The sequence below is a fragment of the Dendrobates tinctorius genome, unplaced genomic scaffold (genome assembly GCF_039654945.1).
Source record: "Dendrobates tinctorius isolate UK_male_01 unplaced genomic scaffold, ASM3965494v1 ptg000079l, whole genome shotgun sequence".
NCBI lineage: Eukaryota > Metazoa > Chordata > Amphibia > Anura > Dendrobatidae > Dendrobates > Dendrobates tinctorius.
Genome location: NW_027361747.1, coordinates 29,109,265 through 29,134,566, shown reverse-complemented (window position 1 = coordinate 29,134,566; position 25,302 = coordinate 29,109,265). Strand labels below are relative to the sequence as shown.

The 25,302-nt window shown below is 47.3% G+C and overlaps 1 protein-coding gene across 7 annotated transcripts in view; it reads left to right on the top strand.

The window, feature by feature from the left end:
* Positions 1-25,302, top strand: part of FGL1 (fibrinogen like 1) — a 170,934-nt gene that overhangs the window by 6,654 nt on the left and 138,978 nt on the right. Inside the window, exon 1 of one of the 7 annotated variants that reach the window (XM_073583643.1) lies at positions 20,618-20,798. The exons of 4 other annotated variants lie outside the window; for them this stretch is intronic. In XM_073583643.1, coding sequence (XP_073439744.1) covers positions 20,758-20,798 — 41 coding nt within the window. In that variant the 5' untranslated portion in view covers positions 20,618-20,757. Of the gene's footprint in view, positions 1-20,617; positions 20,799-24,781; positions 24,955-25,302 lie in introns of those variants that run through there. 2 more of the 7 variants (XM_073583645.1, XM_073583648.1) reach the window with 2 other exon arrangements.

Sequence of the window (25,302 nt, the reverse complement as noted above, 5' to 3'; positions counted from 1 at the left end):
CTGACTACCATCCTGTCATAATGTCCCCAATGCTGACTACCATCCTGTCATAATGTCCCCAATGCTGACTACAATCCTGTCATAATATTTCCCATGCTGACTACCATCCTGTCATAATATTTCCCATGCTGACTACCATCCTGTCATAATGTCCCCCATGCTGACTACCATCCTGTCATAATGTCCCCAATGCTGACTACCATCCTGTCATAATGTCCCCAATGCTGACTACCATCCTGTCATAATGTCCCCAATGCTGACTACAATCCTGTCATAATGTCCCCCATGCGTACTACCATCCTGTCATAATGTCCCCCATGCTGACTACCATCCTGTCATAATGTCCCCAATGCTGACTACCATCCTGTCATAATGTGCCCCATGCTGACTACCATCCTGTCATAATGTCCCCCATGCTGACTACCAACCTGTCATAATGTCCCCCATGCGTACTACCATCCTGTCATAATGTCCCCCATGCTGACTACCATCCTGTCATAATGTCCCCCATGCTGACTACCATCCTGTCATAATGTCCCCCATGCTGACTACCATCCTGTCATAATGCCCCCCAATGCGGACTACCATCCTGTCATAATGTGCCCCATGCTGACTACCATCCTGTCATAATGCCCCCCCAATGCGGACTACCATCCTGTCATAATGTGCCCCATGCTGACTACCATCCTGTCATAATGTGCCCCATGCTGACTACCATCCTGTCATAATGTGCCCCATGCTGACTACCATCCTGTCATAATGTCCCCCATGCGGACTACCATCCTGTAATAATGTGTGTTGTTCTAAAATTATGTCCAACATTTTGTATTAAAGCCCCTTGTCCTGAAATAATGTCCTCCATCTAGTAATAATGGCATCTGTCCTGACCCACACTCTGTAATAATGTTTCCCAACCTGTAATATTCCCCATCCTGTAACGATGTCCTGGTGCTTTTCACATACATGTAACAAAAATAAACTATTCCTCTCACCTGTTCCCGCTCTCATGACACAGCGTCTTTTTCCTCCTCCATAGACGAGGTGGTGCAATGCAGTGCCTGTGGTGGACACGCCAGCTTCAGCTTCCAGTCCCTGCTGGTGGCTTGTATGCCGATTGCAGTGAGAGAGACGGTGGCTGTCCACACTGTAATGCATTTGAACTTGAGTGTGCATCTGAGGACTCGCATTTAGCTGAAAAATGCGCTAGCGTCAGCAGGACTCCTTCCTCCATGGGCCCCTGGTCCCAGGAGCTCTGGTGTCCCATGGGACGCATGCAGCTTGCTGGTTAAAGGGGTTGTCCGGGCTTTTCACATAATCTCAGTACATATCTGGGCTGCAGAATTATGACAATAAGTAATTTACTTTCTGTCACTAGTTTGCACGGTTTTCTAGATATTCTGAACAGAACGTCCAAGGGGGGTGTGTTATGGCATTGAAATTAGAACTAGTCGTAACCTCCTACTCTACTCCAAACATGCCCTCTATAGCAACGACCCCACCCTCCATAGCTACAGGTCCTCCCCGTCCACATGAAGCAGCCCTCATCACACAGTAACAAATCCTCCCCTTCTAGCAGCTTCACTGCAGAGAGCTGCTCCTCCCCCAGACACACACTGAACAGTGATCTATGGAATGTGAAAGTAGTGAGGAGGGAAAATCGTCCTGTATTCTGGGCCACTCCATGATTACAATACATAACTCATTATCAGTAATTCCTTCCGTCCCTGTCCCAGGCTGCTGGCAGCAGTGAGAACAGACTGTGTGATGGCCAGTGATGGGGGTCTGCAGCTTCTAATCTGCACAGGGGATGGCAGTCACTGATGTAATCTGTTGTGTGAATGAGACAGCTCTGTGTCACTGATGTCTTCACACAGCAGCAGATTTGGTGCAGTGTATGTGTGAGCAATGTGTCTCTAATGACACAAATACTGATGGGCGCAGTCTGTCCCAGAATACAGGACGATGTGTGTCTGGGGGGAGGAGCAGCTGCTCTCTGCAGTGAGGCTGCTAGAGGGGGAGGATTTGTTACTGTGTGATGAGGGCTTCTTCATGTGGACGGGGAGGGCCTGTAGCTATGGAGGGTGGGGTTGTTGCTATAGAGGGCATGTTTGGAGTAGAGTAGGAGGTTACGACTAGTTCTCATTTCAATGCCATAACACACACACCCTTGGACGTTCTGTTCAGAATATCTAGAAAACCGTGCAAACTAGTGACAGAAAGTAAATTACTTATTGTCATAATTCTGCAGCCCAGATATGTACTGAGATTATGTGAAAAGCCCGGACAACCCCTTTAAGTGTTTGAGACCCCTGCTCTAGTCATAAGCCTACTTTTAATCCTAAACCTAGTAGTAAACATAATCATAACCCTAGTGTTAACTCCTGTCCTTACCCTAACCCTAGTTCTAATCCTATTTCTAAGCCTAAACCAAGTCCTAAATCTAACCATAGTCCTATCCTTAACTCTAGTCCTAACACTTAGCCTAGTCTGAGATGCTCTGTATACAACCCCATACTGTAGGTATGTATCTACTTTCAGTTTTCTATGTACATCTATATCTTGCGTACGTCAATCCTCTCAGCCCCTTATATACAGCACCATCCTGCACTAGATCACTCTTTTGAGCACCAAGTTTACCACTCCATCGCACAGTATATCCCTCTTCTCAGAACCCTATATACAGCCTCATCCTGCAGTATAGCTCTCCTTCCAGCCCCTTTGTATGCTCCATATGCTATGCCCCCATAAAATGCTCCATAGATTATGCCCCCATATGCTGCCCCATAAGATGCTCCATAAATTATGCCCCCATAAGATGCTCCATAGATTATGCCCCCATATGCTGTCCCATAAGATGCTCCATATGCTGCCCCATAAGATGCTTCATAGAATATGCCCCATAAGATGCTCCATAGATTATGCCTCCATATGCTGCTGCTGCAAATAAAAAAAAAAAACGTACCTCTCGTCACTGGGGACCAGGTGCCGGTGTGCTGAGCAGGCTGGCACGCTATGGGGGCCAGGTGCCCGTGTCACCGCTGGCTCAGGACCCAGCACCTGAGATATTCACCTGTCCCCGTTCCAACGCTGCTCGCCACTGTCTTCCGGGTCCCTCTGTCAGTGACTGTTCAGGCAGATGGCGCGGCGCGCACTAACCACGTCATCGCGCCCTCTGCTGCCTGAATGTCACTGACAGAGGACCTGGCAGACAGCGGCAAGCAGCGTTGGAACGCGGACAGGTGAATATTGCATATGCTTACCCTATCCTGGCACTGTCTCTGCAGCCCCGCTTCTCCCACAGTCTCCCTTCCTTCCTGCAGCGGTCACGTGGTACCGCTCATTAAAATCAAGAATATGCGCATATTCATGACTTTAATGAGCGGCACCATGTGACCGCTGAAGGAAGGGAGACCTTGGGAAAAGCAGGGGGCTGCAGAGACGCGCCGGGGGGGAGTCAGTATGATCTGATCCCCTGGCGTATATGACTCGCGTATAAGCCGAGAGGGGGACTTTCAGCCCAAAAAAATGGGCTGAAAATCTCGGCTTATACGCGAGTATATACGGTAATTCATTTCAGTTCTTCAATAGAAAAGTGAAACTCATATGTTATATAGAGTCATTACAAACAGAGTGATGTATTTCAAGTGTTTATTTCTGTTAATGTTGATGGTTATGGCTTACAGCCAGTGAAAACCCAAAAGTCATAATCTCAGTAAATTAGAATACTTTAGAACACCAGACTGAAAAAATGATTTTAAAATCCGAAATGTACTGAAATGTAAGTTCAGTAAATGCACTCAGTACTTGGTCGGGGCTCCTTTGGCATCAGTTAATGCATCAATGCAGCTTGGCATGGAGGCGATCAGCCTGTGGCACTGCTGAGGTGTTATGGAAGCCCAGGTTGCTTTGATGGCAGCCTTCACTCGTCTGCATTGTTGGGTTTGGTGTCTCTCATCTTCCTGTTAACAATACCTCATAGATTCTCTATGGGGTTAAGGTCAGGCGAGTTTGCTGGCCAATCAAGCAGAATGATAATGTTGTTTGTAAACCAGGTATTGATACTTTTGGCAGTGTGGACAGGTGCCAAGTCCTGCTGGAGAATGAAATTTCCATCTCCAAAAAGCTTGTCGGCAGAGGGAAGCATGAAGTGCTCTAAAATTTCCTGGTAGACGCTGTGCGGACTTTGGTCTTGATAAAACACAGTGGACCTACACCAGCAGATGACATGGCTCCCCAAACCATCACTGATTGTGGATACTTCGCACTTGGCGTAGACCTCAAGCAGCTTGGATTGTGTACCTCTCCACTCTTCCTCCAGACTCTGGGACTTTGATTTCCAAGGTCTAATGTGAAGTCATGTATGTTTTCTCTGAAATGCTGTGACATTTCAGAGAAAACATACTTTGAGAAGTCAGATGGGCAATATGTCTTGGATTAGTAATCCGATGCCGGTCCCCAGTGGCTTCTCCCTACCTCTCACTCGTAGATTTACAAGTTTATTTCTTTATACACACATAGAGAGAGATCTGTCAAATTTGGGGAGAAGCTACCGGAGACTGGCCACTTGGTCTAGTCATTCAGGAATCATGGTCAGAGCAAAATATACATGGCTGCAATAAAGCAGCCAGTGTCTGATTCATACTGCTCATGGATAGGTCATCGACATTGGATTGATGTGACTGCAAAACCCGGCATCCGGCTCCACCAATAGCTGTTTTCAGCTCCAACACCGCATGGATTTAAACGGGGAATAAGCTGATTAACATTGCATCTAAAAGGAGAGAGCGCTGTCTTAAAGCTCCGCTCCAGTGTTTTATTTTTTCGGTGCTGGAGTGGTGCTACAAATCTAAGTTCCTTAGGCCTCTTTCACACTTCCGTTTTTTTGGTCGGTTGAAGTCCGTGAAAAATGCAAAAGACGGATCCGTTTCCGTTGTGACACGAACGTATGCCACCGGACCGTTGTTTTGATGGATCCGCTGAAGCTGGAAATTTAAAGGAACCGCAGCCTGAGAGAGAGAGAGAATTTTTTCTGCCGCCAGTACGGGATTTAGGGTTAAATTTCTGGCAAGGAAATTCTTCTGGGCATGCTCAGTGTAAAAGTGCGGATCCGTGCAGACAAAAAAACGTTTCATTGTCCGTCCACTCAAGTCAGCGGACGCCAACATTTTGGCGGATCCGTCAAAAATCGGATCCAACGGATGACCATCCGTCAAAATCCGCCACTAATGCAAGTCAATGGGGAAAAAATGGCGGATCCGTTTTTTTTGCAAAACGGCAGATTTTGACTGATGGAAACAAACGGAAATGTGAAACAGGCCTTAATCCTAGTGTTATACTTACCAGCTGCTGTATCAGCTCTTCCAGAGTCACTCCAGTCCCAACCTTGTTCTGGCTCTCATAGAATTACATTGATTTGAAACTTCTAGATCGCCCAGCACATACTGGAATGATCAGGCACATCACAACCTGCAAAAGGTGACCGGAGCGGTGCCTATGAAAGATGAAGGCAGCTGGTAAGTATGAGACTATGGGCAGGGAATTTAGATTAGTAGCACCATTCCAGCGCTACAATAAAAAATGCTGGAATGGTGCTTTACCTGCAAAGACTTGAATTGTGCTTTACAGTACTCAGCCAGAGGCACAAAATGACCAGTGATCAACTGCTTGATTGCTGATCGGCAGCTGTTTATAGCCTGTTTCTGACCCCGCTTTAGACGTGCTTTAAACCCTCTGTAATTGATGGCTCAGTGCACATAGCCTGCCATTATTCTCTCCAGCGCCAGTCCTGTTTGCAGAGTAAAATGTAATGTTGAGAGTGATGTTTTTTTGTGTAGACCAAAAGATCATTTCATCCAATAAACAAGCGTTTCTCTAGTCACCTTCCACGACAGCCATATCGGAGGATGTCTCACCACCCTAATGGGGGACAGGAAATGCACAAGAGGTTAAATAACCCTCCCTTTCCTGCTATCTCCAGTGTTTTTCCTGTCCCCTCTGGGGCATGAAGAGGTCCTGATAGTGCTGCCGTGGCCGGCGAACGGAGGCACTACAACATCAGGTACCTGTAACGCTGGGCAGTCAACAGTCGGGGGCTCTGCTCTCCTCCGTAGGAAGGCTGCTCCTGTCTCCACTTTGGTGGTACCCGGGACCCTTGCCCGCCCCTCCTGCGCCCCCTCAACGGGGTAAAGCGGGGCGGCGCTGTGCGTCCGGGGTCCTCCTGGAGCTCCCCGGCGTCCTCCTCCACATGTGGCATGCGATCCGGGTGTGCATGTGGCATGCGATCCGGAGGTGGCGTCGGGACTGGAGCTGAACTTCCGGTTTGCCTTCCACCTGCGTGCCAGGTGGGAACGCACGCGCGGCCTGCAGTTACCGGACTGTGGGCGCAGTCTGGGGCTCCAGCCACCGGCCCTTCTGGGCTGAGCGTGGCTGCTCTCGTCAGGCAGTCGCTAAGCAGCTTGAGGCGGGCCGGGACCAGAATGGAGCACCGCCGAGTGTGCAGGGGCAGCCGCTGAGCAGCTGGGGAATTCACCTGTGGGGAGGGGTGATGGAAATGACCCCCACCCGTGGACCGAGGGGAGGAGAAGCATACAACACGCTGAATGGACCTCGGTTATTCTAATCCTGGTCTGGGTGCGTCCAAGAAAGGCCATTATCTGTACAGTGACTGTGGCAGACTGACCATGGACGGCGACAAACCCTTACTGCCTGCTACTGCAGAGCACAGCGTCACCCTCCTACAGTAAGTAGCGGAGTGGGTCCCCCCTTTTCTGTCCAGAGTAGTCTTGGAGGTGGGTTAGTATGCCTTCTCTCTCTCTTGTAGGGAGACAAGGCCTCTGACCCTAAAAAGAATAAACCAGGTGTGGTTCCAGGCCTCCCTCTTCATATAGGAGTAGCTTTGTCAGCCCTGGACGGACGATGTATCATGTACAGAGCAGCCCTCCCTACTGGACAGTATAAAAACTCTCATCGGACAAGAAGTCCAATCTTCTATGACAACATTTTCCCAGCCACAGCCCCCTCCTGCTAGGAGGAAATCGGCACCTATGGAATCTGATTGACTTGGGTGAATTTGATACCTCTAACTCAGAGGATGCTTGGGAAAATGAGGGTTGCACTTCCACCCTCAGATCTGGGAATACTATTTCTCTTCCAAAGGTGCCTCCGGCCATTCTAGGCTGAGCGTGACTACATTCCTCACGGCCGCTAAGCAGCTTCAGGCTGGGCCGGGACGGGAATGAGAGACCAGATTAGATAGTACGGGAGGAGGAAGTAGAATTCTCTATATAAGATGAGATGTTTGGAGGGGCTGAAGCATTCACGGCTGGTAATGGGCCCCTCCCGAGAGAGAGTTGGTGTCACCTCAGAATTGAGGAATTGTTTTTTTTCCCTTGGATGGAGATGGCTCCTTATGGGAAGTCCCTAAAGTGGACGTGCAGGAGAGCGGCTCTTCCATTTAAGGGAAACTCTCAATGGCAAGCTTGCTCAGGAAATCCTGGGACATCTCCACAACCCTGCTTAAGGCCAATATAGCCTCTACGTGGGTTCACCTCACTCAGGGGACCTCCAGGGAAGAAAACCTTGACTCTCTTTCCCTATTACAAAAGCGACAGGGTTCCTAGCGGATGCTTCCGCTAAGTCCGTCCGGGTAGCAGCAAAATCTGCGGTGCCAACCGGCCCTTCTAGGATGGCGGCTGCTAAGCAGCTTGAGCCTGGGCCAGGACCCGAATGGGAGACCAGCCTGCAATCCCAGGTCATGCATTTACCTCAGCCAGGGGAACTCTGTGGCTGAAAGCTTGGGGAGGAGAATCTATGTCAAATGTCTATACGTTTCCCTTTCAGGGAAATTATGTGGTCCAGCTCTGGATGATATCCTAGAGAAAGCCACTGATAAAAAGTCTCTTCCGGTACCTAGGAAATGATTTTTTCGTCTCCCTCCCCGTGACCAGTCCTCCCAGAATTAACGGTTCTCCAGTCGAGGGTCGACCCTTGAATTTCATAGATTGTTGCAATCCATAACCTCAAACCAATGGGTTATTCACAGCTTTCACGATGGACTGAGATTGAGGCGAGAGTCCTCCCCCTCAATGCCTAAGAGTGACGTCCTTGCAGGCATACCTCTAAAAATCCTTGCTGTCAGACATTATGACACTTCTGCAAGGCGATCTCCCCATTTCCACACTGTGCGTGACTGCTCCCATTGGGTGTCAATTGCTAGGCAGCTTGGAGCAGGTCGGGACCAGAATGGGAGACCAGCGGGCAAATCGACAGGAGATAGGCAGAGGCCACTACTCTCACCTCTTCGTAATTTTAAAACCCTCTGGAAAGCAGGGTTATAATAAACTTAAAACCCTTGAACCAAGGGTAAAGTACAGATGATTCAGGATGGAGTCGGTTAAGTCGGCAATCCCCTTCATAGGACAAATTGGGTTTTGGCCACAATAGACCTGAGGGACGCTTACTATCATGTCCCGATTCATCCAGACCACAGGGAATTCCTCAGGTTTGCGGTTTTCCAGGGTCCCTGAGTCAACCACTACCAGTTCAATGTCCTGCCGTTTGGGGTGTCATCAGCCCCTCGAGTATTTACCAAGATAATGGCAGAGGCAATGATCTTCATTTGCCAGCAGGGGATTTGCATTGTCCCATACCTAGATGACCTTCTAATAAGGGCTCCATCCATGTCTCGCCTGAACCAGGACATAGGAAAGTCCCTGGAGATTTTACAGTCCTTGGGTTGGATCCCCAACCTGGAGAAATCAGACCACCTTCCTTCGTCAGGGAAGAAGTTCTTAGGGATACTCCTGGACTCAGGAAGGCAAACATCTTTCTTACCCAGGGAACGACAACTCGACCTTGTTCAGAGGTCCTCCAGGTTCGGAGACCAGAGAGCACAAACCCTGAGACTCAATGTCCATCCTAGGTTCGCTTACAGCGTGCGTCCAAACTGTTTCCTGGGCTCAAGCACATACTCGGTTCCTTCGATCCTGTGTACTCCGGTGTTCGAAGAAGTATCGGAATACTCTGACCAAGAGAACCCCTCTTCCTGGTCATGTGAAGGCGTCTCTCCTATCGTGGCTGGACTTACCAGAGCCTCCAGCGGGGCATCAGCTGGGTTCAGCTCTCCCTGAAAATTGTCATCACAGATGCCAGTCAGAGAGTCTGGGGTGCTATAGTGGAGAAATCACACTTCCAGGGGGTATGGCCCCCAGACATCAGAGCCAGCTCCTCAAATGTGAGAGAACTGAAAACCGTGGAGGAAGTGTTGAAAGCAGCATCAACCCTTGTCCAAATCATCATGTACGTGTCTGCCCTGACAATGCGGCGACAGTGTCCTACATCCGACACCAAGGAGGCACGAAATTCTTCAACCAAAAAATAGCTGCAAGAAATTTTTCTTGGGCAGAGAAACGTCTGTTGTTCATATCAGGAGGCGAACTTCCTCAGCAGGAAGGACGTTTATTCCGGGGAATGGAGCCTAGACCAAACAGTATTTTTGCCTCTGGTGTCAAGGTGGGGAAATCCCGATGGGGACCCTTTTTGCCAGCGGTCAAAACGCGAAGGTGGAAACTTTTTTCCCTCAGTCCCACCGACGGAGCGTCGGGAGTAGATGCCTTCTCCCATCCGTGGCAGTTCAATCTGGCTTACACCTTCCCTCCGATTCCCACGGTAGCGAGAACACTGCAGAAGATACGGGCAGAACAAGTCGCTACAATCCTAATGGCCAGGGAAAAGCTGGTACGGAGCCCTACGGAACATGGCTCAGGAAGGCCCAATACTTCTGCCCCTAGAGGGCCAGTCTCCTTTACTAAGACCCTCTACTGCACCCAGACCCGCACAGAATGAACCTTGCAGCCTGGCTACTGAAGCCGGAATTCTAATGGCTTAAGGCCTTTCCGAGGAAGTGATCCAAACTCTACAGGGCCACCGACCATTCTAGGCTGAGCATGACTAACGCCATTTACAGGAAGGTTTGGAAGATGTTCTCATCTTGGTGTTCCCTAAGTGCCCTGGACCCCTTCCATCCTAATATCCCACAGATCTTAGAATTTCTTCAAGACGGCTTAGCTCTAGGGCTCACTCCTAGTACACTAAAGGTACAGGTGTCATCTCTTAGTTCAATTTACAATCAAGATCTGGCAAGCCATCGATGGATCAAGTGATTCCTAACCTCATCAACTCGAATCCGTCCCAAACACCGTAGTCAGTTTTTCCATGGGACTTGAACCTAATTCTCAAAGGCTTGACCAGGGAACCATTTGAGCCACTGTCTTCCATGGCTCTGGATAACTTAACACTAAAAATTATGTTTTTGGTAGCAATTACTACTGCAAGACGCATAGGAGAATTACAGGCCCTTTCAATACAGGAGCCATACTTGACCATCACGGAAGATAGCATCTTCCTAAGGTTAAATCCCTCCTTTATGCCTAAGGTAGTCTCAAACTTTCATAGGTTCCAGGACATTGTATTACCTTCCTTCTGTACAAACCCCTCCAACACGAAAGAAGAAGCCTTTCACACCCTCGACGTCTATAGAGTAGTTCTCTTCTACCTCCAGCAGATGGAGAGTTGGAGGATTGACCAGATTTTATTTATTCAAATTTCCGGTCGGAATAAAGGCAAAAGGCGGCAAAAATTACAATAACGAATTGGATCAGGCAAGCTATCAGCCTCACCTACTCGTCACAGAACGTTCCTCCTCCTACATCTCTGAAAGCCCACTCTACTCGTCAGTATCAACATCATGGGCAGGAAGAGGAGACGCATCTTCTGAGCAGATATGCAGAGCCGCCACCTGGTCGTCTGTACATGCATTCACCAGACACTATACACTACATTTCAACAGGGATTTAACGTTTGGCAGATATGTTCTGCAGGCTGTTGTCCCTCCTAAGAAGTTGTTGGTATTTCTCCGATATGGCTGTCGTGGAAGGTGACTAGAGAAAATAGAATTAGTCTTACCGGTAATTCGGTTTCTAGGAACCTTCCACGACAGCACTAATTTCCCTCCCTATCTGATACTTTTATTGGATGATTCCTACACCTTGGTGGTAACTATACATGCTAGTGTGTCCAGAAAAAAACACTGGAGATAGCAGGAAGGGGAGGGTTATTTAACCTCTTGTGCATTTCCTGTCCCCCATAAGGGCGGGGAGACATCCTCCGATATGGCTGTTGTGGAAGGTTCCTAGAAACCGAATTACCGGTAAGACTAATTCTATTTTTTCTCTTCCATTATGTAATTGGCCTGTTTAGACTGCAAGATTACCGTGAAATGAGCGTTTCTAGGATAATGGATTTATAATAATCATGCTGTGTTAATGGACCTTAACAGGCTCAATCTTATCTAAACTGAATTTAAAGTAATAAACTGTTTAACATTGTAATAAAATCTTTTCTCTCATTTCTAATTGGAATATAAAACATATTCAAACACATATCTAATCCCACAGCAAAGTGGAGGAATTGCAGGATTGACCAATTTGTAAAGGTCTACAGGCTGGTTGCTTTTTCTGTCACGGACGTGTTTTGTGGAACCACGGACCGCGGAGAGCCTGGGGGGGCGTAACTAAGCAAACACCAGACTGTTCACTAGAGCCTCTGATGGTGAGGTTAGACTTGGCTCGCGATGAACCCCATGTGCCACTCCAGGACAGACCAACGATCGTGCAGTAGCTGGACCCAGAAGGACGGATGGACGGAGCAGCAGGTAGAGCTTGTATCAGAGTGCAGCTGACCAAGTTCGTAGCTGAGTGCAGCAGGCAGGATTTGCACTGGTATGCAACCTTACACAACATAGACTGTAAAGAGGAAGGTTGTTCAGGCACCTCCCCACTGGGGAGGAAGCAATATATACATAATATCCCACAGCCATTGGCTGGGGAGGAAATAGCACGTGCACGCGCTGGCCCTTTAAAGCGAGCGTGCCCTAAGAACATGGTTAGAGGACCGGCTGGAAGCATGCAGAGCATGAGGAAAGGAAGACTGTCTGCAGCATGAGTGAGTGAAGAATCATGGTGAAGACCCTGCCTGTCAGAGCAGGACTCTGGCATGGTGCTAACTTTCTCATTGGCTCCATCTACTCCTACGGGGCCACACATGGGGCAGAAGTAGGCTGATGTTTGAACAACCAATGAACAAACAATCACCTGGTACAAAAGTCATTACACTAACACAGCCATACATACACTATTGAGACCCCGTACACATTACACCTAGGAGTTTTTATGCCATACCATTCTAAATCCATACTCATTATTATGGAGCTATTCCCTCCTCTGCAGATATAGCAGCCTCCACTCTACTGGTAAGAATTTGCATAAGATTTTAGAGTCAGTCCCATTCATTCATAAGGTCAGGCACTACTTTTGGACAAGAAGTTGTGACTCGCAATCTCCATTGTGGTTCATCCCAAAGGTGTTTGATAAGGTTGATCTATATGACCAGTCAAGTTCTTCCACACCAAACACTCCCAAACATGTTTTTATGGAACTTGCTGAATGCACTGGGGCACAGTCATGGGGAACAGAAATGGCCTTCCCCAAATGGTTTTCACTCTTCAATGGAAATAACAGTGGGAACATACCAACCCCTGAAAAACCCTAGGCCAACCCTCTAACAACCAGATAGCATTATCCGTCCTCTAACAAATTGTACAGTTGTTCATGCAATGTTCTCCTGGCACTTGCAAAACCCAGACTGTTGTGAATTCTCTTTTTGGGCTCCCTCTGGTGGTTACTGAAGGTAGTGGAGTTGGTCAGATTGACAGAGGTGTTGTGAGTTCTCTTTCTGAAAAATCCAACACGTCTGATGCACAAAAAAACACTGAAATCACACGACTTCGCCCCCACTATATCAGCATTCTGGTATATACTGAAAGCAAAGCAAAAAGAGACCAATATAACAGGGGACAGAACAAACTGACACAAGCAGTAACATATGGGCAGTGATCCAGCACAGCCCCAGTAGGAGCAAGCTGACCCGCACAAAGCAGAGATAGAAAAAACCAGATCAAATGCAAAAAGATTAGAAAATGAACCACTTAGCTGAACCATGCAGGAACATAGCAGGAGACATCAGACATCAGAAGGCACAGGAAGAAAATCTCCATCAGGGATTGAAGGAAGTCAGCTGTCTTAAATATTCCAGTCAGAAACCCCAGATCTCCAATCGTCATCATCATTATCAGGTGGCAAGCCTCTGTCAATCTGACCAGCTCCGCTACCTCCAGTAACCACCAGAGGGAGCCCAGAAAGAGAACTCGTAACACCACTGTCAATCTGACCAGCTCCACTACCTTCAGTAACCACCAGATGGAGCCCAGAAAGAGAATTCACAACACCAGTCCGTCATATGGAGAAGTGTGATTTGACAGTCTACAAAACATTTTTCCACTGTTACAGATTCTAGTGGCAGTGAGCTTCTCACCACGCCATCTGTGACGTAAGGCTTGCTTGCTGTTACACATCTGCCGCAGTTTGGCAGGGCTTCCTCACCTCCTTCTATGACCACTGCTCTCTGCTGTGTTCCATGAAGTCGCCCGACGTGCTCCAATGTAATCAGGTACGGACTGGGGCGTAAATTCAGCCCTGGCATTTGCAGTCACACAGGCCAATGTTGTCCCCATTTCCAAGCACCAGATGGGGATATATTACTAATATTTCCCTGGATGAAGGAAAGCAAGATTTACTACAAGACCAATATTTCTAAAGAATACCTGTGGCCTGCTGGGGTAAGTGACGAAGTCAGCGACTTTGTGCTCCATCACAACTGTTAACAATATGGGTGTCTTGAGAACACTGATTCTGTTAATAACATAGCAGACAAGGCTGGCCAGTCCAGCCCTGCATGTAATTATCTGCCTAGGCCCACCATGACATACTTGCGTCTTGCTATTAAGACTCTTAAGGGCCTGTCACATTAAGCGATATCGCTAGCAATATCGCTATAACGTCACTGTTTTTTGTGATGTAGCAGCGATATTGCTAGCGATATCGCTATGTCTGATACTTACCTCCGACCGGCTCCCCCACTGATTAACGCTGATCGCGCGAGAACGTCCTGGACCGTTTCTCGTCGTCAGCTTCCTGTGGTGCCGATGAGCGACGCGTGGACGTGGGCGGGAGGACGTCAGGATCGCCTCGTCTGACAGGTAAGTAACGACCCCCGACCGCTGCTATGTCGCTGGTGAGATCTGCCTGTGTGGCAGCTCACTAACGACCACTTAGCGATGCACCAGCGATCCTGACCACGTCATATCGCTGGTCGGGATCGCTGGTGCATCACTAAGTGTGACAGTACCTTTAGTTTTCCTGTGTCCTGCAGCCTCCAGTGTGTCTAGTATTTGCTTCATACCTACTTTCCGGTGTCCTGTGTACTTTCTGCGACTGGCAGAGCGTCTAGTCTTTATTTCCTGCTGCACCATGGCCCGTTTGCCCACCCAGACCTGGGGCTTGGAGGATCCACCTCCCCAGGTGAACCGACACTAATGCTGCTGCTTGAACATGGAAACCCATACCATGACGATCCTCGGGCTGAATCATCAAAACCGAATTTAATTATTAAAAGTCCCAATACTTTAGTCCATATACTTTATATTAGGTCTGCAGTGGTCATTACATTTGTTCAAACTGGCCAAGCATGTTTACTAACACTGGGAGAAGGTCAAATTACTTTTTTTTGGAAATGTTCTTGTAATGTATGCTTACAGGTTCTAACAACAGAAACCACCATATGACCTCCATAATGTCTGCCTTATCCCTCTGTTAGTTATCTTTGTTTTACTTTCCAAAAAATGTGTCTTTGACAGCTGCCTCTCATAGGGGCTATTAAGAAGCCACCAATATGAGGAAAGTAAATGGCTGGGGTCTAAGTTGTAAAGAGGTTGTCCTGCAGACATTATTGAGAAATGATCACATCGTAGCACACCATACAGTTGTGCTCAAAAGTTTACTTACGCCTGCAGAATTTTTTCTTTCTTGGCCTTTTTTTCAGAGAATATGAATGATAACACCAAAACTTTTTCTCCACTCATAGTGGTTGGGTGAAGCCAGGTGCATATACTGTATATATATGTATGTGTGTGTATATATATATAATATATATATATATATATATATATACACACACACGCTAGATGGAGGCCCGATGCTATCGCATCGGGAGGGTGGTAATGTCACGACGGGGGCAGGCTTTGCAGCAGGCTCGGACTGGCCCATAGGGGAATCCCCCGGTGGGCCCCTTTGCAAATCAAGGCCCCCAACCTTACTGTATGGGCAGTACTTGTCATAATTCATTTGATTCTCTCTGTTCAGACAAAAAGCAGCATCTCAGTCATTAACCAAACTACCCAGTTTATTATTACATAGAGATATAGGTAAATTTGTTAACCAGGGTCATGTAATATTTGCATACAGGTGAAATGTGGGCCCCCAAAATCAATGTTACTGGTGGGCCCTTGGCACCCCAATCCGACACTGCATTGCAGCGTTGAGAATCTTCCCCTCATGTGCTCACCCACCTATCCACTCTCTCTTTCCCCATGTGCTTACTTCTCTTGTCTGTGCTCTCTTCTTTGACCTGTCTACCCCATGTGCTATCCCCCTTGTCTGCTGTCTCCTTAATGTGTTGTGTTCTTCCCTCATGTGCTGTCCCATTTGAGCTGTCTTCCCCCTGTGCTCTGTCTCTCCCACCCCTGTGTCTGAGCGTGTACAGAACATACCACAGCTCCTGGGCAGGGGAGGAAGCAAAAGACAATACTGACATTACAGCAGGAGATCGCAGAGGATACTTTTTGTGAGGTAAAATATTGTTTAAAAACAGTCAGTGAAATATTTTACCTCATAAAATGAATCCTCTGTGATCCCCTGCTGTAATATCAGTATTGTCTTTTGCTTCCTCCCCTGCCCAGGAGATGTGGTATGCTCCGTACACGGTCAGACACAGACAATTTTTAAAATGAACTTTCATTCGTGGGAAAACCCCTTTTAATGTGACCGGCTTCCTCCGCCTGTAGACACGTCGCGCATCTACCACCGGGATCAGCCGAATGATTCACTGCGCATGCTTGGAATTCACATTAAAACTGCGCATGCACTCCTCCTATACAAAGATGGCAGCAGTCAGTGAATCATTCGGTTAATCCCGGTGGCGGTGTGTTCGTGACGGTGTTCCACTGGTAGTACCATGCAAGAGTCTGCGTACGGCGTATACATTGTGTGTGTGTGTGTGTTTGGCACGTACAGCATATACAGATACAGAGTGTGTGTGTATGTGGTGCGCACAGCGTATACAGTGTGTGTTGTTCCTACAGTGTATACAGTTTGTGTGTGGTGCGTACGGCATATACAGTGTGTGTGTAGTGCGATGGTGTTCCGCTGGTGGTACAGCACAAGAGGCTGGCACCACCATCAGTTTCCATATTGAGACACCCATCACTTGGGTGTCCCAATATAGCGGTCGGTGAACTTCCGCCGCTTGGAATTCTGGGATCCGGACACATATGGACAGAGCAGGATGTGAAGACATTACAAGGTCATTATATATTAGATATAGGCACACATACAGTACATACATGTGTATATATATACTACATAGTCTCCTTTGTTATGCATATTGCCGTCTCTTATACAGTGCTCTCTCTTGCTATGTACAGCACCGTCCCTTACATATTGGATTATATAGACCCCTGTATTTTATTACATAACGTCTTCTCTTGTTATATATATAATGCAATGGTGGTTGTTGGAGCATGGGAAAGCTTCTTTTCTAATGGAGCAGATAATAGACTGGTAGTCTGGTCACCGGCTCCTCCATCAGCAGTAATTTTATATGTAACAAGAGAGCGGACTATGTGAATAACAAAATAACAAGAATACACTATGTAAGAAACAACACTGTGCATAACAGCAGAGGAAGCTATATAATAAGGGACAGCACCATATATAACTAGAGAGGATGGTATGTAATAAGGGACGGTGTTATACATAATAAAAGAGGAAACTATGTAACTAAGGATGCTGTTATATATAATAAGTGAGTACACTATATACTAAGGGACTCTGCTATGCATCAAAAGTGACTACTCTATATACTGAGGGACGGCGCTATATATACGGTAATAAGCGAGTACACTATATACTAAGGGATTGTGCTATACATAAGTGAGTACACTATATACTAAGAGACTGTGTTAGGGAACCTGTCATATTTTGGCCCTATAAGATGCAGCCACTGCCTTTCAGGGCTTATCTACAGCATTCTATAATGCTGTAGCTAAGCCCCCGATCCGACCGGAAAAGATAAGAAAAATAAGTTTTATTATACTCACCTGGGGGGTGGTCCGGACCGATGGGTGTCGCAGGTCTGGGTCCGGCGCCTCCCATCTTCTTGTGATGCCGCCCTCCTGCTTGCTTCATGGCTCCCCGGCATTGTGCTCCTGCGCAGCCATACTTATCTGCCCTAATGAGGGCAGAGCAAAGTACTGCAGTGCGCAGGCGCCGGGAAGGAAAGGTCAGAGAGACCCAGCACGTGCGCACTTCAGTACTTTACTCTGCCCTTAACAGGGAAGATAAGTACATCTGCGCAGGAGCTTGATGCCCGGGAGCCTTGAACCAAGCAGGAGGGCGGCATCGCAAGAAGACGGGAAGCGCCGGACCCAGACATGCGACACCCAACGGACCAAACCGCCCCCCCCCCGATGAGTATAATAAAACTTATTTTTCTTCACTTGCAGGTCGGATCTGGGCTGAATGCTGTAGATAAGTCATGAAAGGCGGTGAACGCATCTTATAGCAGCCAAAACAGGTGACAGGTTCCCTTTAAAAATAAGTGATAATAACGTATTCCTCCACCTCCCTCTAGTCCTAAATCCATTATAAATCTCCCAAACCCCTCGTCCTCCTCCCCCCGCATCCCATTATTGTTCTCTCGCCCACCCCATCATTGCCCTTTCCACTACCTCCATAATTTCCTCCTCCCCATCACTCCCATCATTGTCCTTTCAATCATCATTGTCCTTTCCATTACCACCATCATTGCCTTTTCCCCACCACCCCCATCATTGGCAATTCCACCACCTCCATCATTTCTTCCCCACAATCCCCATTATGTCCTTTTGACCACCTCCATCATTGTCCTTTCCACCACCTATATCATTGCTTTCTCCCCCACCACCCCCATCCTTGCCTTCGATTCAATCACCACCCCCATCATTGTTCTTTCCACCACCTGCATCATTGATTTCTCTCCCACCAACCCTATTGTTACCTTCTCCGCAATCACCCCCATCATTCCGCTCTCCTGCACACACACTGACTCTCTATCTCACCTCTCTGCATGCTCTCCCGCAGCGTCACCGGCAGCATGCTCTCTCCGGCACAGCCGTCAGCCGTTCACTGAATGATGATGTCATCCAGCCGCTCCGCTGACTGCTGTGAGAGAAAGGAAGTGCAGCCAACAATCAGGACGGATCGCTGCAGCTCTGCTGCCATTTTCTCTTATAGACAGCGGAGCTGTAGGGATCTCTCCCTGTCCACCGTACATGAGGGCAATCTGGTCAGGGGCCCCCCCTGGAGCCTCGGGACCGGATTGCCCTCATTATTAGCTGCCTTGCAAGGGCCCCCTGGAGCCTCTGGGCCCCGGTGCAGCCGCACTGGCTGCACATGCGGTATGTCCGCCCATGGGTGAAGCCATTTATTGTCAAATCCAAATGACCCTGATTAAAGTTTACATACCCTGGTGATTTTGGCCTGATAACATGCACAGAAGTTGACACAAATGGGTTTGAATGGCTTCTAAAGGTAACAACCTCACTAGAGATGAGTGAATTTGTTCAGATTCGGTTCCGAATACGATTGGACTCGAATATTGTTTTTGCAATATTCGTTGAACACAGCCTAACGTCATTAGACTCAATGGGAGTAAAAATTACCTTATATGTTCGGAACCGATCATAAGGCATACATTCGGCACGAATAGTGTTCGAATATGGCCCGAATACGTAAAAATCAGATTCGGGCCAAAATCCGAACAAATTCGCTCATCTCTAATCCTCACCTGTGACCTGTTTGCTTGTAATCAGTGTGTGTGCATAAAAGCTGAGTGGCATCCTTCATCCAGCCACTGACGTTTCTGTATTGAGTCATGAGGAAAGCAAAATAATTGTCATCGGATCTACTGGAAAAGTTAGTTGAACTGTATAAAACAGGGATACAAAAATATATCCAACGAATTCATAATGTCAGTCATCAGCATTCAAACTATGATTAACAAATGGAAAATCAGGGGCTCTGTGAAAACAAAACCATGGTCAGGTAGAACAACAAAAATTGTGTCCACAACTGCCCAGGAAAATTGTATGGGATGCAAAGAATAACCTACAAATAACATCAGCTGAAATACTGGACTCTCTGAAAACTAGCAGTGTGGCTGTTTCAAAATGCACAATAAGGAGGCACTTGAAGAAAAATGGGCTGCAGGGTCGGGTTGCCAGAAGAAAGCCATTACTGCGTAAATGCCACAAAGTATCTCGCCTACAATACGTAGAACAGTACAGAGACAAGCCTCAAAGCTTATGGAACGAGGTAATTTGGAGTGATGAGACAAAAATCGAACTTTTTGGCCACAACCATAAACGTTACATTTGGAGAGAGGTCAACAAGGCTTATGATGAAAGGAGCACCATTCCTACTATAAAGCATGGAGGTGGATCACTGATGTTTTGAGGATGTGTGAGGTACAAAGGCGCATGAAACTTGGTCAAAGTTCAAGGAAAGATGAATGCAGCACATTATCAGCAAATACTGGAGGCAAATTTGCAATCATCAGCCCGTAAGCTGCGCATGGGACGTATTTGGATGTTTCAACATGACAACGATCCAAAACACAAGGCCAAGATGACCTGTCATTGTCTACAGCAGAACAAAGTGAAGTGTTGGTGTGGCCATCTCAGTCTCCTGACCTCAATATCATTGAGCCACTCTGGGGAGGAGATCTCAAGCACACAGTTCATGCCAGACAGCCCAGGAATTTACAGGAACTGGAGGCTTTTTGCCAAGAAGAATGGGTAGCTTTACCATCAGAGAAAATAAAGAACCTCATCCACAACTACCACAAAAGACTTCAAGCTGTCACTGATGCTAGAGGGGGCAATACACGGTATTAAGAAATGGGGTATGTAAACTTTTGATCAGGGTCATTTGGATGTTTTGGGCTGTCATTATGATTTAAAAAGAGAAAACACAGTAGTTTGACAATGGCTTCACCCAGCCACTAACCATGAGTGGAGAAAAAGTTTTGCTGTTATCATTCATATTCTCTGAAAAAACGCCAAGAAAATTCTGCAGGGGTATGTCAACTCTTGAGCATAACTATATATAACTTGACCCAACAAGAGACTTAACATATCAATCACATAATTGGAGATAGATATTTGATAAAGATTAGGAATCAGCAAAATACTTAGGACACAGAAATGTTTTCTTTTTAGCACACGCGGATTGCATTCACTTTATGATCATGTTTCACAACACTAGGAGGCCTCAAGTCTCAGCGGCGTTTTAATCTTCTTGGATTCTGTTATTTCATCTGTCTTGACTTCAGAAGGCAAATATTGCATAACAGGATGCCTGGGCCCTTAAACCATCCCAGAGATCTCTATTATGGGGAAGACGCAGATCGTTTTGTGAATCTGTTGCTGTCATTATTTTTTGTGAGAGAGCTAAGACCAAGGATGTGCTAACCATAACGGGAGGCTGGATGCACACATATGAGCAGCTCAGACCAGACACCGCAAACATGTAAGTACGATGTGAATTATATTTCCAATATTATCCTATTCTAGTTCATTTTGTAACATTTTGTAACATTCTGCAAACCTTAGGCCATGTTCACACGTTCAGTATTTGGTCAGTATTTTACATCAGTATTTGTAAGCCAAAACCAGGAGTAGATCAATCAGAGGAAATGTATAATAGAAACACGTCACCACTTCTGCATTTATCACCAACTCCTAGTTTTGGCTTACAAATACTGATGTAAAATACTGACCAAATACTGAATTTGTGAATAAACCTCATACTGCATTTGCCACGTTTGCCGTATGGGAATCTATGGTAAGCAAATGTCATATTATGCCCATATAGTGATATAGCCTTTGCTCTATCTTTTGGAAAAATACATCAGGAAATCATCCAAACCTAATGAAGATGCAGGGTGAACGCGCTCTTACATGGGCAGTTTGTGCTTTTACTGTGTAACTTACATAACTTTTGTTGGTTCCTATCATTTTAGTCCACATGTGCTTTACACACACTGAGGGAGAACCACTAAAAAGAACACACCAGAATTCTGTTGCAAAATGGATGAAATGATAGTTTCATGTCTGATTTTCTTTTTAATGCATTTTGGAATATAGACACTTTTTGAAAACTATCAAGAACTAGGTGGGTGGCTAAGGAAATACATGAAACAAAGCCTTTCTTTTGTTTATTAACTGTTTACTAAGGACAGGCTAATTTTTATTTTGTATCTTTATATCCGAATCATTTTCACATTGCTATTTTTAGTACTTATTCAGATAAATAATGGACACACAAGGTTAAAATGAATCTGTCAGCAGGTTTTCACCATTTAATCTTAGAGCAGCATAATATAGAGGCAGCGAGCTTGATTCCGATTCCAGAAATGTGTATCTTGCTCAGGAATGTTTTATCAGCAAGAGCTTATCATTGCTGGACTAGATGTCATGTGCCAGGCAGTCCATCTCATCTGTGTATCCCCGCCCCATTACTGATTGGCAGCTTGCTGAAAATGTACGGTGTGCACAGCGGTGTGGGCAGGGTTATAGACAGCTCAGCATTCATAGTAGAGAAAACAGAGAGTAGCAATGTATTGGACTGTACCAAACTGTCCAATATAGTGCTGATCTCAGATAACGAAGTAAAAACTGCTGACAGATTCCCATTTAACCCTAAGCTGCAATGCCAGGTAGAATTCATGAACAAGAATAGTGCTCTTTCTGGGGAAAAATTGCTCCTACATTCACACTAGATGTGTTAGTCATTTAGGCATACACAAATGGAATTAATGTTAAAAAAAGTTGCATAACTGATCCCATCGAATATTATGGGATCCATCTGGGTTGTTTTGTGACCATTTTTCAAAAGGAAGATAGAGTTCTGCATTCTACACTTTTTTTATACTGTTCTAAAAACTGACATTAAATGGAAACCAGGGGAACCCCATAATCATCCTGTCATGGTCACGTGTGTCTGGACGCAGCGAGTACCGCAAGGCGAACCCATATGACACACGTGACCCTGGATACACCACCTCCAGTTGGGCGAATTTAAATAATAAGACGTGCAGCTGGATACACCGCCTCCAACTGGCGAATTTAGGTATTACACGTATTTCATAAAGTAGTCTGGAAACCCCGCCTACAGTAAGGCGAATTTAAATATTAAAGGGGAACCTGGGTAACTGTCATGTCCGCCATGTCTGTCATGTCTGTTTTGTCTCAAGAACTCCTGGAGCGATGTGCATGCGCATATCTTGTCTGCTATCCTGCTTGTTCCCTAGAGCAGTGTGCACACTCACCTCATGTTTGCTGAGCTACAAAATGCCTGCGTTTCTGCTTTGCCTTCTGTGATCTTCTTGTCATGTCTGAAACCTTGATCATGTGACGTTTCCTAGGATCCTGCACTGTCTGGTTCTGCAATCATCTCGTCATGTCTGAAACTCTGATCATGTGACCTTTCCTCAGATCCTGCACTGTCTGGTTCTGCAATCATCTCGTCATGTCTGAAACCTTGATCATGTGACGTTTCCTAAGATCCTGCACTGTCTGGTTCTGTGGTCGTCTCGTCATGTCTGGAACTCTGATCATGTGACTACGCTCTGTTATCCTGTGGATCTGAACCCGGAAGTGCTTCCCTGGTCCTGACCTGGAAGACGAGGTGCTATGCCCTATATCAGGCCGCCCCTTCCTATGCTCAGGGCCTGAATATTGTGTTGCTTCCCTGCACGGCTCTTGGTCTGTGGGGTTGCTCCCTCTATTCTGTGCCCTTGCACTTTGCTCTGTAGTGCTTCTCTGCACGCGCAGGACTCTGCCTAGCCTGACCCTGGCATGCCTCTGCACGCGCAGGACTCTGCCTCACCTGACCCCGGCGTGCCTCTTTGCACGCGCAGGACTCTGCTTTGCTACCGTGTGCCTTGGCGTGTGTCTACACACGCACTCTGTTTTACCGTGTGCCTTGGCGTGTCTCTACACACGCACTCTGTCTTACCTTGTGCTTTGGCGTGTCTCTACACACGCACCCTGTCTCGTTTTGTGAACCCTGGCGTGTCCCCTACACGCACCTAGCCTTGAACCCTGGCGTGTCCCCTACACACGCACCTAGCCTTGGACCTTGGCGTGTTCCCTAACACGCACCATGCCTGGATATCTGACGTGCCTCCTTGCCTGAACCCTGGTTTGCCTGCCGGATGCCCGGAACCTGCCGACCGTTGCCAGAGGTCAGGAACCAGATGACTGCGGCCTGATGTCCGGAGCTTATGTCCGCAGCCTGATGCCTGGACCCTGTAGGTCGTTTCCAGTAGTCCGGAGTCCGATGCCATCGCACCCCGTCTTGGATCCTGGCGTGTCCTAGCATGCATCCCTTCTAGGAACTCTTGTGTGATCCCTATCACGTATCCTGTCCTGAACCCTGGTATGTTTTCGTGCACGTGTTATGCCTGGAACATTTGGCGTGCCCTTGCACGCATCCTGCCGTGTTTCACTGTTTGTGCCCTGCACCTGATTCCCCGTTATGCCTTGCACCTGAATAAAGTGTGAATCCACGTTTGAGGAAGAAACTGTGTGACTTCGCTTTATGTTTGGTATCCTGTCCGTCCTGTTGTCAGACACTCAATAGTGTCTCCTTGAGCCGGCCGTCTGGTCCAGCTGCCGTGGTGGCTCACCCCCTTGGTCTTGCCCCTGACACTCCCTGTACAGGGGGTGGGTTCTCACTAGGTCAGCTCGCCCTAGGTGGGTGGGTGCCATGGCCCAGAGGGTCCACTCTAAAAAGGAAAATGGGCTCAGCAGAAGCTGAGTCCGTCACAGAATACTCAGGCCATGGACTCCGCTGGTACCTCGGTCACCCATCTGATGAAGAATCTGCCCTGTCTCCTGAACTTGCTTGAAAATGGCAGTACTCCAGCCACTCTTCTGATGTAAATCAGACCCGACCCTTGACCTCTGAACTTGTTTGGAAATGATGGTAGCCAGAGTAAGAAGACTTGCTTGTCTACCCGCAGTCCTCCCCACTGGATCCCCATGTCTCGTCCGCGGCTCCTGTGTCTTGCACGGTGCAGGTGTCCGTTTCAGATGGCCGATCAACGTTGTTGGAGTGGTTTGTACTAACTCTGGATTCTGCCGAGGAATTTTTTTTTTTTCTTCTTTCCAGCCCCGGTAAGAGAGGGCTTAAGGAGGGGGGTACTGTCATATCCACCATGTCTGTCATGTCTGTTTTGTCTCAAGAACTCCTGGAGCGATGTGCATGCGCATATCTAGTCTGCTATGCTGCTTGTTCCCTAGAGCAGTGTGCACACTCACCTCATGTTTGCTGAGCTACAAGATGCCTGCGTTTCTGCTTTGCCTTCTGTGATCTTCTCGTCATGTCTAAAACCTTGATCATGTGACGTTTCCTAGGATCCTGCACTGTCTGGTTCTGCAATCATCTCGTCATGTCTGAAACTCTGATCATGTGACCTTTCCTCAGATCCTGCACTGTCTGGTTCTGCAATCATCTCGTCATGTCTGAAACCTTGATCATGTGACGTTTCCTAAGATCCTGCACTGTCTGGTTCTGTGGTCCTCTCGTCATGTCTGGAACTCTGATCATGTGACTACGCTCTGTTATCCTGTGGATCTGAACCCGGAAGTGCTTCCCTGGTCCTGACCTGGAAGACGAGGTGCTATGCCCTATATCAGGCCGCCCCTTCCTATGCTCAGGGCCTGATTATTGTGTTGCTTCCCTGCACGGCTCTTGGTCTATGGGGTTGCTCCCTCTATTCTGTGCCCTTGCACTTTGCTCTGTAGTGCTCTGCATGCGCAGGAGTCTGCCTCGCCTGACCCTGGCGTGCCTCTCTGCACGCGCAGGACTCTGCCTCACCTGACCCCGGCGTGCCTCTTTGCACACGTAGGACTCTGATTTGCTACCGTGTGCCTTGGCGTGTGTCTACACACGCACTCTGTCTTACCGTGTGCCTTGGCGTGTCTCTACACACGCACTCTGTCTTACCTTGTGCCTTGGCATGTCT